At 32.2% G+C, this 13465-nt stretch overlaps 1 protein-coding gene across 1 annotated transcript in view; it reads left to right on the forward strand.

Annotated features, from left to right (window-relative positions):
- The window catches only part of LOC129224413 (dehydrodolichyl diphosphate synthase complex subunit DHDDS-like), a 60270-nt gene that overhangs the window by 22588 nt on the left and 24217 nt on the right, over positions 1-13465 (forward strand). The window contains exon 5 of the mRNA XM_054858861.1: positions 4167-4268. Within this exon, the coding sequence (XP_054714836.1) occupies positions 4167-4268 (102 nt within the window). The remainder of the gene's footprint in view (positions 1-4166; positions 4269-13465) is intronic.

The raw sequence follows: 13465 nt of genomic DNA on the forward strand, positions 1-13465 counted from the left end.
AGTCAAACCAATATCTGAAAACTAAATGCTGAGCCACTGGTTTAATTGTATTTTTGTTTCAACTATGCAATAATTAGTAATAACGTTTATTATCGACTTCTTAAAATACTATAGTTTTTCAATTAATTAATTAATTTATTTATTCTGATTTATTATTTTTATTTATTTATTCTTTTATTTGCTGCTTTTATACTTTTGATGCCTTCACATTTTAAATACTGTGATCTCTTTGCATCTTTTGCGAGATTGAGATTTTTCTCATTTTTGTTTACTGCATTTTTTCCTGGAGCAAGTGCATAAATTTCTCATTATTTTTTATTAAAATCACAACTTAAAGGTTTTAAGCGAAATTCTTTTATCTTTAACAGAGTCAAATGTCAAACATTTAAATGGTGATTTGCTGGCTTAGTTTTATTTTTGTTCGAGTTATTTTAGACTTTTTTTATGCATAGCATCTCTAGTTAAATGTTTCGCTTCTGTATTAATGAGAACCTAAAATCTTAGGATCAGTTCATCTATATATATATATATATATATATATATATATATATATATATATATATATAAAAATAAATGGATTGGTAAATGTGTGGGTGTGTGTGTTTCCTAAGATCTCAGAAACTACCCAGCAGATTTGGCTGAAACTTTCACCGTTTGTTCTTTTTGGTACTGGGAAGGTTTATAGACCAGTTTAAAAAAATCTGACTGATAGTTTCTTTTTTATTCTAATTTGTCCCAAATTTTGCATAAATGCCCAATAAGGAGGAGAGAAAATACTTGCACGTGTTAACATTATGTGTCAATCGAAAGCCCTGATTTTTCTACTGAAGATAGCATCTGCATGGCTGCCACACTTTCGTCCAAGGGACGGAATTCCGTCTTTTCAAAAGTTTCGGCCATCGGATTTTTTTTTTCCCATGTACAAAATGATTTTTATAGATGAAACAGATCTTTACTTTTGAATCTCTCACTCTCAAAAAAGGTCTTATTCTTCTGAGGACAAAAAACTGGCCCATCTGCTAAAGTTAAAAAGATAAGCTGTTTTTTTTGGGGGGGGTTTCCAAAAAATAACTAAATAAGTTACTCAATCTGTTGATTTCAACAATTCTTATCTTAATCTGGAAAGTTTTGTTAAAGTTTTTATCACAATGCATCTTATAGCCAAGAATCTCATACCTGAATTTTTTTTAATTACTATTTTTTTGTATGAAATATGAATTATTTATGTAACATGAACTATACGATCTGAAGCTTTTTTTCTGCAGTAGCAAATAGTAAGATTTTTTAATGTATTTTATTATTAAGTTCTTTTTCTTCTTTTACCTCCTAAAAATCTTGAACAATGATATGTTATTTTTTTATTTAGGTTTTAATTTTTACTTAATCTTACAATTTGGTTTTACTATATAGTTACAGCATCAAAAATTAGCATTATATATGTCTAAAACATCAAACAAACTAAGCGGTAACATTTTGGTGTCGCGAAATGGAGCATTTTCAGTCCTGGCCAATTTTTAGAGTGGCACCCATGAGCATCTGTTAGAAAGTTCTAAGTGGCATAAAAAACGAGTTATAAGCTTTTTAATTCTATGTTCGAAGGCTTCCATCAACCCAATTCATTATTTAATGTATCATCTCAACTCCCAGTTGATATCTTGAATTGTTGTATTGTTAAATATTTTTGCATATTGTCTGACTGTTCGAGGCTTTTCTTAAGTCTTTTCTTAAGATTTCTTTAAGAAACTTTTTTCCACAAGATTGGCAAATGGACTTGGCTGATTATTTTCCATTTAAATGGAAATTTAATAAAATTAATGTTTTTTTTTTAAAACTATTTGTGCTGATTGGACACTTTCTCGCTATCCAATCTACCAGCAGATATCTCGCCAAATTTTTTGCAGAAAGATTTCAGTAGCTGATGGGGCATTCCAAGGTATTTTTGACATTATGTAAAGTCCGTAACGTGACCTTTTTTTGCCATAACTTTTTAATTTACCGTTTGATTTGCAAATAATTTTAATTTGAGCTGGTGTGTTGGTAGGAAAAGATCAAAATAAAATAATATGCTAATCAAACAGTAAATTAAAAAGTTATGGCAAAAAAGGTCACGTTACGGACTCTACATAAATGTCAAAAATACCTTGGAATGCCCCTGATGCATTTGGCAGTTTTTTCAACTGTCGCTGTTTTTGAGGCCAAATACTTTGTAATAATGTATCTCAGCTTTCACCATGTAAACAAACTATCGCCATTAAAAGAATCTTAAAAACTTTTTTTAAGGTGTAAAATAATCCAGCAATTAAATTAGGCCGATCCATAAACAGCATGAAACTTCCATTTAAGTTTTCTTTTTGCACAATTTCAAACAATCGTCAAAATTTACTAAGTACTTTTGAAACATTTGAATGAATTTGTTTAGCGCCATTTTATAGTGACCAAAAGTATCTCAGCATCTGGCGACAATATCTCTTTAACGAAAATTAGTAATATACCGTTTTGCAAAGTAAGGAGGAGGAGCATTATCCAAGGTATCCCAAAACGATTCCCGCAAATTCATTAACATTTTAAATCGCACCAAAAACTCACAATAATTGAAGTCTCTCAAAATAACTAAAGCAAGTATAAGGGGATTACGGGCGATTACATTTTTTTAAAAACAATTTGTACTTCAATAGATATACAGAGAAGCAAAAGACTTCATGTAAAAAAAAAGTATAAACTGATAAAGCTTTTTAAGCATGTGAAGATTAATTTCCTATTTCGGAAATTCTTCAAATTTATATATGCTTAACTGTTGTGCGTTCGTTTCTATATGAATACTATTTTGCTCTTTATACTTATTGCTATTTTAGTTTTATGAGTAAGGAAGAAGCTCATTTTTAATCACGTCTAAAAGGTGTGTTTTGAATTCTGTCACTTAAAGGAGAAAACAAGTGCAAGTAATGATTGTTTCTCATAATTATTACTGATCCAGGCAATGCCGGGTATTTTTGCTAGTATTGTATAGAATAGGAAACTTTACATATTGCATCTAGTTTAATTATCTTCCATATTCAGTGGCCAAGTGTAATTTTCATAAGTGTTTCATTTCTGGAAGCAAAAGTTTTTCTTGAACCTTGTATTTGCTAATTTTCTTTGTCACTCGCCATTCTCCTCCACTACTGGTTAACACCATATTACTGATATGTGTAACCTTAACAGTTTCAAATAATGTTCTCTAAAAAAATAGGAAATAAATAGAAATTCAACTTAAGACACAGTTTTTGCTAGGGACAAACTGGAAATCTGTTGGGTGCAACTTAATATTTCCTTAAAAGATAATCACATCATTGATACATATATAACATGTATACTTTGCTTATGCAATGGAATCCTGTTACAACAAATACTAATACAATGAAATATCTGTTTCAACAAATTGAATTTTCAGCCCCACTTTACTTTCCATTGTAACCAACAAACGTCCTGTTGCAACAAACAAAATCCTTGATTGTTTTAGGATAGTATTAAAGACTTCTTCCTTGATCATATATTTTGTGTGTGTAATCTGCAGTCCATTTAAGTACATTTCAGATGCATTGTGTTGTAAATTATTTTAAACATACAATTTAGTGGAAAACTATCAATTAGCAGTACATGTTGCAACAACCTGTCTAATTTTTTCATGTTCATTATATTTTGGAATAATGCTACATTCTCCTGAAGTTTCTATAACAATCAATTTAGTCAGTTGTGCCTGTAATTTTGTTTTCGAATGCTTGTTTGCTCCCCTGTTTTACATCAAGCACTCCTATTGATTTTCAGAATTCTGTGCAATTCTCTTGAAAAGTATACTTACTTTTTTAAAAATTGCAAAATATTTCATTTACTAAGGTAAATTCTTTGGGAGTGCATGTGCCCCTTTACAGCTCTCACCCGTAGTTACACCTCTGGGAGTAAGTTACAATTAGTATGAAAAAAAAAATGCCAAGGAAAAGCTTTCTTCCATAAAAAATAAAATCTACAGCTATAGTCAAATATTAAAATTACAAGATAAACACAAAGCTCAATAATAAAAATGTGCTTTGTAATTAAAAATTAGTTCTCAAAATCATTTTTATAAAATCCCAATGACCGTCTGTGCTACTTTTTTTGGAAATAACATACTTTTGAACTTTTCATTTCAGAACATATTTGAATGTGTGCTTTGCATATACTTCTAGAGAGGAAATCACCAATGCTACAAAAGAAATAGCTCAAGAAGTAGTAGCAGGCAACTTATTTCCATGGTAATATGTTTTCATTACTCGTCGTAAAAGCATTGTTGCTTTAAAATTTAATTGAAACTTTTACTGGCTTTTCAAATCAAAGAAGGAAACTTTTTTCAGAATAATTCTTAACTTCATGAGACAGACTTATTTGGCTTTCTCAATTATTTTGATAATTCTTGATATTCTTGAAACTTATTGTAAAATTTCTATCTTGTACATTTTTATATCATAGTAGAAAACTATAATAAGAAAATCTGTAATGACTAATTCCCCATGATTATTACCATGTATTAAAATGCCCTCCCTGAAAGTTTAGACAGCTAATACTTCTCTCTAGATTGTGTCAATTGAAGTATATTGCGTATATCCAGGGCTCCCAAATGGTACGCTTTTACCGCCAAAGTCCTGTTTTCTGGGGTAAAGTCTGCTTTATACCGCTTTTTAATATTTTGGTCTGATTAGTTTGCTTTTATGTTGTTTTTAGTTAAAAATCAGATTTTATAAATTTCCATTACGTTAAAAGATGATGTGTGTTGATGTTTGTTACACCCGAACACGCAGCCGCAATGCAGTTTTTCTATTGAACTTGACTTTCCGGTATTATTTCACTTCAGATTGATGTCTCCTCCTCCTTCAACTGCTGCAACATGGAAATCTAGCAAACCGAGAGGTTTGGGGGGAGGAGTTATGACGTCAAAGTGAAGCAGGGTACTACCGATATTTTTCCAGGATTCGTAGGCCCTTGAAAAATGCTTGAAAAAAAAATTAGTTTTCAAATGCTAAAAAACCTTGAAAAACTGTGAAAGTTTTTTTAGTGCTTGAAATTGGTAGAAAATCATTAAACTGTGGTTAATTTTTTTTCAAAAATATTTTCTCAGTCAGTGCAATTTTCTGAACTTGTGTTTGATATGCATCATCGCGAAAAATTACTTCCTGTGTTTGCGAGTTCAATCTTTTTGCATCTTGATAATATTTTGATATTTTTGACAATCAGAAGTTATTCTAACATTCATTATCTTAGATTGGCTTATTTTATGTTAAATTTCAATAGATAATGAACTACTCTTTTTATGAAACTATTTCAACATCAAACTTTCTCGAACTTTGCCGAAAATTGCTTCTTGTGTTTGAAATTTCTATCTCTTTGCATCTTGTAAATATTTTGATATTTTTGGCAATCGGAAGTTATTTTGACATATGCCTCTTTAGATTAGCTTATTGTTAGGTTTAAAATGGGAAACAATAGGTTTTTAATAGGTAACAAACTAGATTTTTTTTTCGGAATCATGGCAACATTGAATTTACTCGCATTTCGCGGAAAATTATTTGTCATGTTTGAGATTTAAATCTTTTTGCATCTTGTAAATTCCTTTATATTTTTTGCAATCAGAAGTTATTTTGACATACGCCACTACAGATTAGCTTAATTTTTGTTTAATTTTAATAGATAATAAACTCCTTTTTTTTTTCGGAACTATGGCAACATGGAATTTACTCACACTTCGCGGAAAATTGCCTTAGTCTGGTCAATTTAGACAATGGAAATAACAAAAATTCCGGGAAAGCTAAATTTTTGTAGAGATCTTGGGTTTAGCATTACAAATAAAGTGCCAAAAGTCCCCGTCAATCCTATGTGGGCTAAAAAAGTTATTCGGGGTCAAAGGTCAAAATTTTAGGTTTTTTGGATTTTTCTCAAAAACGGTAAGTTTTATCAAAACGTACCTCAGACCAAAGTTGTAGGTCTCAAAATTCTCTATAAAAATGGTCCTTATGATTTTTTTTCTCTAAGACCAAACCATTTCCCAGGTATGGCGTACTCTCAAAAGACAGCCAGTCATTTACAGAATCCCTTCTACTCGCATGGCCTTGAATAACATCTGGCTATTCTAGTCCGTGTGGCGTCGTTCACATACCCAGGGGTGCCCAACCCTCTAAGGGTAAAGACACCCCCCCCCCCTCATTATCGCAGAGATCCCCCAAAAGCAAGCCTCCCCCCCCCAAATGAAAATATACCCCTCAAAACAATCCTCCTAAAAATTTCGATGGCGCAGTCTGGACCATGACCCTCCTAGGTGGGCACCCCTGACGTACCTGCTTCTTTTAGAGTTAAACGTGCAGTTTGAGTGAATAAACGTATTTATTACAAGCGTCTACTGTTGTTTGTGCTGATCAATATTTAAGAAAAATGTCACAATTTTGCTTGATCTACAATAAACTTTTGACTGAAGGTGAAACTGTTGTGCTAGACAGTCGTGGAATGCCAACTTTAATCGATGCAAGTGTCGTGAGAAGTCAGGGGCGTAGCTAAGTGGGGGGTTTTGGGGACAACCCCCCCCCCCCCTGAAACGTTAGTCTCAAAAAAAAAAGAGAAAAAGAAGAGGGAAGAGAAAGAAAAAAAAGAAGAAAAAAAATCAAAACTACTTTTTTCTGAGTAACAAAGGTCAAAAATTCACTTCGTCCCCCCCCCCCCCCAATGCCATTGAAAATCTGCTCCATGTGTGACCCTCAAGCATAAAGACGCCTCCCTCTGCTGAGACAATTTTTTGATAATTGAGTGAAATTTGACACTTTGCTTTAGAAATGAGATTGACTTGTTAAATCCACATATATGCAGTCTTTCTTTGTCATAGATTCTGCAAATTGTTTAATATGTTTAATTTTATGAGCCGCGCAGTGGGAATATTGCATACAGTCAAATCTGTATATTTTGAATTTTACATTAAAGAAAAAAATCGATATAAAGAGGTATTGAAAAACGGGGGCTTTAAGAAACTTTTTATAGAAATTTGAAATATGATAGAGAAAATTTGAAATCGATACTAAAGACAATATGGGCTCTTGATTAAAATTCCTCTTTATTAGTTTTGTTAGGTATTTATTCTATTATTACATTATTAAGTGCTTTATTGCGAGTTTAAGGAATCATTTTGACAGTAAAAAAACTTAAAGCATATCTTTTTCAAGAAAAAGTCTTTCATTGCTTTTTGGTCTCTTTTTTTTTTTTTGGATTCATTATTTATCCTTTTGAGGTTAGCAATTGCTGCAAATCTAACTTGACCAGTATTCTACGATTTTTCTTTTTTCATCGCTTGGAAAAACTTATACTTTCTTTTCACTCTTATCATTTCGGTTTTCTAAGGAATCACAATTTTAAGAAAGAGAGCAACCAAAGAACAGTACTAATCTAACAGAGCGAAATGGCTTTTAACTTGAATGACCTTTAACCATGAACTTGAAATGTTCATCTTGCATGTCAAACCTGTGAATTTCACCCCTTTACTCTTCTTCCTTTAGAAAGTGCGCGAAACGACTGTCCTTTGATTAATCTTCCTGGAAAGCCTATTCGTGGAATGCATTTCTCCCTTTTTTCCACTGCCTCCTCAGCTCTTGAAGACAATTCCTCTGTTTCTGAGTTAAAGAAAATGTTTTTGTTTGCTGCTTTAAAGATCATTGGGCTTCGAATCCGAAAATGATAGCATAACTGGAATTCGAGATGATAAAGGTTTTTGTTGGTCTGGTCTCGTGTGTGTCATAGGTCATAGTCAAAACGACCTTTGCTAACCACAGTATCCATTGCAATCACATTGATTTTTCAGCCAGTATTTACTGCGTATTCTTTTGGAAACGTACAGTCTGTTTAAAATAGTACATTCTAAGTGAAAGTTGTTGCATAATGAAGCGAGCAAAACCGATAACAAGCTTTTTTAAACCCAAAGAAAAAAATTAAAATGTTGAATAGGATTGCTCTAAAAAGAGAAAGTTAATGTCGTCTGAAGAAAACGAAGTACAGTCTGCAAAGCAGCATTAGTCCCATCGGAACCTTCTAGAGGTAATTTTATTTTAATTCAAAAGAAAAACTGCATTGCATTACATGAATAAAATGTTTAAAAACGAAATGAATCTAGATTATTTCTATTAGCTTGGTTCGGATTAAAAAGCAGAAAATAAAAAAGACTTCTGTTTATAATACCCGAAAATTGCTGTTGCTCTTTCAAATAGATATTTATGTAACTTCTAAAGCTGCTAATAAACTTAAAAATCAAGACTTGAGAGGAGAACAGATGGTATGCATTTGAGCGAATAACTTTCTACCGCCTATATTTCTTCCCTAACTTTTTTTATTCAAGTTTTGTTAACTGCTTTAGAATGAGCATAAATGTAAATACATAAAGAGCAACATAAAAATATAACGATATGAAAAGCAATTTCATTTCTTGCGGGTTATAATTCAAGAAGTCTTTATTTTATTTCATACTTTTAGTGCAAACCAAGTTAGTAAAAATAGTCTTTATAGTCTGACCACCGATGAGATTGAAAATCAAACATCCAGTTTACAGGCGGAAATGGAAGTATCTATTAGCTATCAGGGATGCCAGCTATTGTAGATGTGTGTCAGCCTCTAAATTAAGCAGTCACTCTGAAATGAACGGAACACGCTCATCAGATGTTTGATTTCCCCCTGATTTGGATAGACTGGTTTTGACAAGACGTTGCTAGAAAATTTCACTTTAAATTAAATGGAGGGAAAAGAAAAAAAAGTTGAATAACATTAAAAAAATTTAAAAAAATTTGTTTTGTTTGACACAAGTATCGGAATTGGGGCACCCCATTCCAAAGTATGTTAGATTCACCTCCCTCTTTTTTTTTAATACTAAAAAAATTTACATACACACACACACACTCACATATATATATTAATATATATATATCAGGGTGGCGACAGATCAGGGAAATCAGGGAGATCAGGGAAAAGTCAGGGAACTTTATTAATCAGGGAAAAGTCAGGGAATTTTGAAAAAATTACAAAAGATCAGGGAAAATTGATTTTTATGAAGAAAAAAAAATTTTTTTTGCTTTACAAAATTAAGTACTATAATTCCCTACACATTTTCCACCAATTATGTGTTCAAAAAAAAAAAAAAGTAAAATCAATGAGGTGCGATTATACACCGCCGCATATTTGTGCATCTTTTTTCCTCAACGTCAAAGTATTGAATCTTACTTATTAAACCACAGGATGAACTTCCTAAGATTGCTTCTGTGTCTGTTAGGTTGTTTATTTTACCTAGGGTGAAATTTCCTTTCACGCTTTCAATGCTACGTAAAATAAACAACCATACAGGCAAAGAGGAAGAAAGGCCTTAGCTCCTTTGTCTTTATTCCATTGTCTCAAAGTAATTAGCGTACTGTAATCACGATTTCAAGAAGAAATCTTTGGTTTTTGAATTAATACTGATAAAAGCTTAAAAGTTATTACTTCTTCACGTTTTAAATTTAATTGCTAAAATTGAACTTTCAATTAAAAAAACTTTGTTTTTTTTTCCGTTATACTATTTGTTGTCACCGCAGATTATAAAGATTTTCTTTCTTCAGACTTAAGTGATCCTTTTATTTTATAACCAAGTTGTATTCTTCTTTTATATATTTTAAAATTAACTAATCGCTTTTTTTTCTGCTTTTTTTTTTTTTTTTTTGCATTTCAAAGTTGTTTGTAACAAAAGCAATCTAAGAATTTTTTTCGATACATACTGAAATCATTTGAAATAGAGTTAACTTGTGTTTACTTAAGTAAATATTTTTATTTGTTTTCTGTTAAAATGCTGTACTCATTCATTAAAACCTATGTTCTTGATTAGAGAAAAGCTCTTTATGAATGGATGTCAAATGGTTTCATCTGTTTTGCATAAATATGTCAATCAGTTATATGAGAATAACTACATTACTTCTATTCTTTCACTGTCACTAGTTATTCTTGCAATAATTATTATACTGTTTAAAAATTAAGTTCAAAATAATTTCAATTACTTTTTTTTTAAATTTTCTATAATCTTTCCATGAAGAAAAATTTAATATACTGTTTTGTAGGGTTTTTTTCCCCCAAAAATTGACTTGATATATTTTTTTTAACCATTTTATAAAAAAAAGTAGCATCTTTTTACTAGATATCTTGAATTCAACAACTTTACACAACTTAAAACGTTTAAAATACTGCATTTTGTACAAACATACAATGGATTTCAAGTATAGCAAAGAAAGAAAACCATTATCCTTGGTAACGTAAATCAGGGAAATTTGGTGAACTTAATCAGGGAAAAGTCAGGGAACTTTTTTTCACAGTTCCTGTCGCCACCCTGTATATATAAGAAGAACCAGAAAGTCGAGTCTAGCTACGCCTCTGTGAGAAGTTATAAGAATGCTGATTATTTAAGAAGTCCGTTACAATTTGCGTGGATTGCAGAAAATCATACACCTGGAAAAGTGCAATCTCTGCAGCAGTGTGAGGATGAACAGGCCAGTACTTCAAAAGTAAGTCCTCCTCGTACTGTAGCGCAATTAAGTGAATTTGAATCCAGCTTTTGTTTTTAAAAACACTGCTTATTTTGTGGCTGTGAAGTGGATTAGGAGGCTGAGAAGAAAATGCAGAATTATCACAGAAAAATTCATAAAGCAGCAACTAAATCACACTCGAAATTAAAACGTGCAAGGGCAGCTTTTGACACACCTCAGAACGATCTTTAGCTAATTTTAAAAGGGATTCTTTGAATGCAAGTGTAGAAAATTTATGAATTTTTCTGCGATACTGCGTTTTGTTCTCCTCAGCCTCTTCATCCGCTTCCTCGCCACAAAAAAAAACCTGTGTTTTTTATAACAAAAGCTGGATTCAGATTCACTTAATCCAGCTCTAGTACGAGGTGGGCTTACTTTTGAAGTAATGGCCATGTTCATTAGTGTGGATTGAGAAAAATCAAAATCTGATATATGCTAAGTAATAGCCCGGAAAAGTTGTCTTTTGTAGAGATATTTGGTTATGGCAAAAGGATTTCGACCGCAAAAAATATCTTGAGGTGTCGCTCGCGCCTTGAAGTTGACCATAAAAACTGGAAAAAGTTACAATAATTTCATCAAATATCAAAATTTGATAAATTTGATGTTATCGCTCATAAGAGCAGGATTTTTGAGTAGATTACACATTGCATAAAATCATTTTAATTATAAACTGTATTTTAAAGTTGCACACATGTGTTGAATCTTGAATTTGACCAATATAGTGTCAGAACTGAATAAAATCGTGTTGCTCCGTACTTAGAGAAAAAATGCTAAAAGTTATGATTTGTAAAAGTTTGCTTTCATATTATTTAATTCTTACATAGATACGGAAAAAATAAGTAATAAAAGCATTTCTTATCTAGTAAAAAAAAATGTTAATTCTCCACTTAGCCCATAACTTTGGCTCAAAATGTCAAATTTACCTATGATAGAGAACAAAGGTTAAGTATAAAAATTTTAAAATATAAATGTGGCTTGCAACAGCCCACATAAGTCACCCTTTGAAACAAAAGACGTTGCTCAAGAAATTTTAATGGGTTTTGAACCCTCAAATTGTAACCACATTGATTACAATAAAATGTAAGTTTGGCGTGCGAGTTGAACTATTTTACTTCTCATAATTTTCAGTCTTGATTGAAATTGTGGCTTGATGGTATTGTGGTTTAATATTTCTAGATTCTAATCTGACTTGAATAAATCCATCCCTTTTGGTTAGACAACGAATTGCACCTGACACTTCTTTTTCTTATTTTACCTATCGTCTCACTGCTTTAGTACGACATGTGATGTTTTGAGTACCTGACACTTCTTTCTCTTATTTCACCTATCGTCTCGCTGCTTTAGTATGACATGTGAGGTTTTGAAAACCATTACTCAGTAGGTACACCATCAAACAATTTCTTTCAAAGTTTTATCGGAAGTCCCCTTTTTGAAAGAGGGAGCTGCCGAGTTTTACCAGTTCTGCTTATTGATGAGCTCATAGTAATCTCTCAGCTTCAAAATTGAAATCATTCACAATACCTAGTGTTATATTTTTTCGATTCAACGAACATTTACAATTCCAGAATTCAACTTGAGTTCTTTGATAAGCAGAAGTGGGAAAACTCAGATCATCTTCTTAAAAAAGGAACATCAGATAAAACTGTAAAAGAAATGGTACTTGAGGGCGTAACTACTGAATTATATGATTTCATATACCTCATGTTATACTATAGCAGTGAGACAATGCACAAAATTAGATAAAGAAGCGTCAACCACAGTTTGTGGTCTAACCAAAAGAGATGGATTTCATAGAGTCAAATTAGAATCCAGAAATCTTACCTACAATGTATCACTAAGGCCACACATTGTCAAGAGTCAAGATAATAATGCGACTCGCCAGCCAAACTATGTTTTATTGTATGAAATGTGGTTACAGTTTGAGAGCTCATAAAACATTTAAAGGGGGGTTGTTTTGAGGGGTATTTTTCTCAGTTTTTGGAAGGGGCTCTTGCTTTTGAGGGGGGGCTCTACAATATTGAGGGGTGTGCCCATGCCCTTAGTGGGTTAGGCACTCCTGGGTATGTGAACGCCGCCGCCACACAGACTAGAATAGCCAGATGTTATTCAAGGCCATGCGAGTAGAGGGGATTCTATGAATGACTGGCTGTCTTTTGAGAGTACGCAATATGTGGAAAATGGTTTGGTCTTGGAGAAAAAAAATCATGACCATTTTTATAGAGAATTTTGAGATCTACAACTTTGGTCTGAGGTACGTTTCGATAAAACTTACTGTTTTTGAAAAAAAGCCAAAAAAACCTAAAATTTTGACCTTTTACCCCGAATAACTTTTTTAGCTCATATGGGATTGACAGGGACTTTTGGCACCTTATTTGTAATGCTAAACCCAAGGTCTCTACAAAAATTTAGTTTTCCCGGATTTTTTGTTATTTGATCACTATTTTTATGTCTAAATTGACCAGGCTATTGTTGTGTTTGAGATTTCAATCTTTGCATCTTGTAAATATTTTGATATTTTTGGCAATCGGAAGTTATTTTGACATGCGCCACCAACAGTGGCGGCTCGTGCCTTGAAAAAGTGAGGGGGCCAGGGTGCAATTGTACCTCCCCCCGCCCTTTAAAGAAATTAATATTTAAACCTTTCAACCTTCTAAAATAATTATTTGTCTTACATAAATGAAATTAAATTCATTTTAAGCTCAGGACAAGCTACAAAATACTTAAACTACTAAGTAAATCACGAAAGATAATTAACCTCATGTTAATGTCCATGATTGCCGGCAGGAAGGTGCATTTTCACCCCTTGACATTCAAAAATAAAATTTAACTAATCAGATAAAGAAAAGCTACAAAATGCATCATAAAAATTATAAATATCACGTTTATAT

Source organism: Uloborus diversus, chromosome 6 (assembly GCF_026930045.1).
Source record: "Uloborus diversus isolate 005 chromosome 6, Udiv.v.3.1, whole genome shotgun sequence".
Taxonomy (NCBI): domain Eukaryota; kingdom Metazoa; phylum Arthropoda; class Arachnida; order Araneae; family Uloboridae; genus Uloborus; species Uloborus diversus.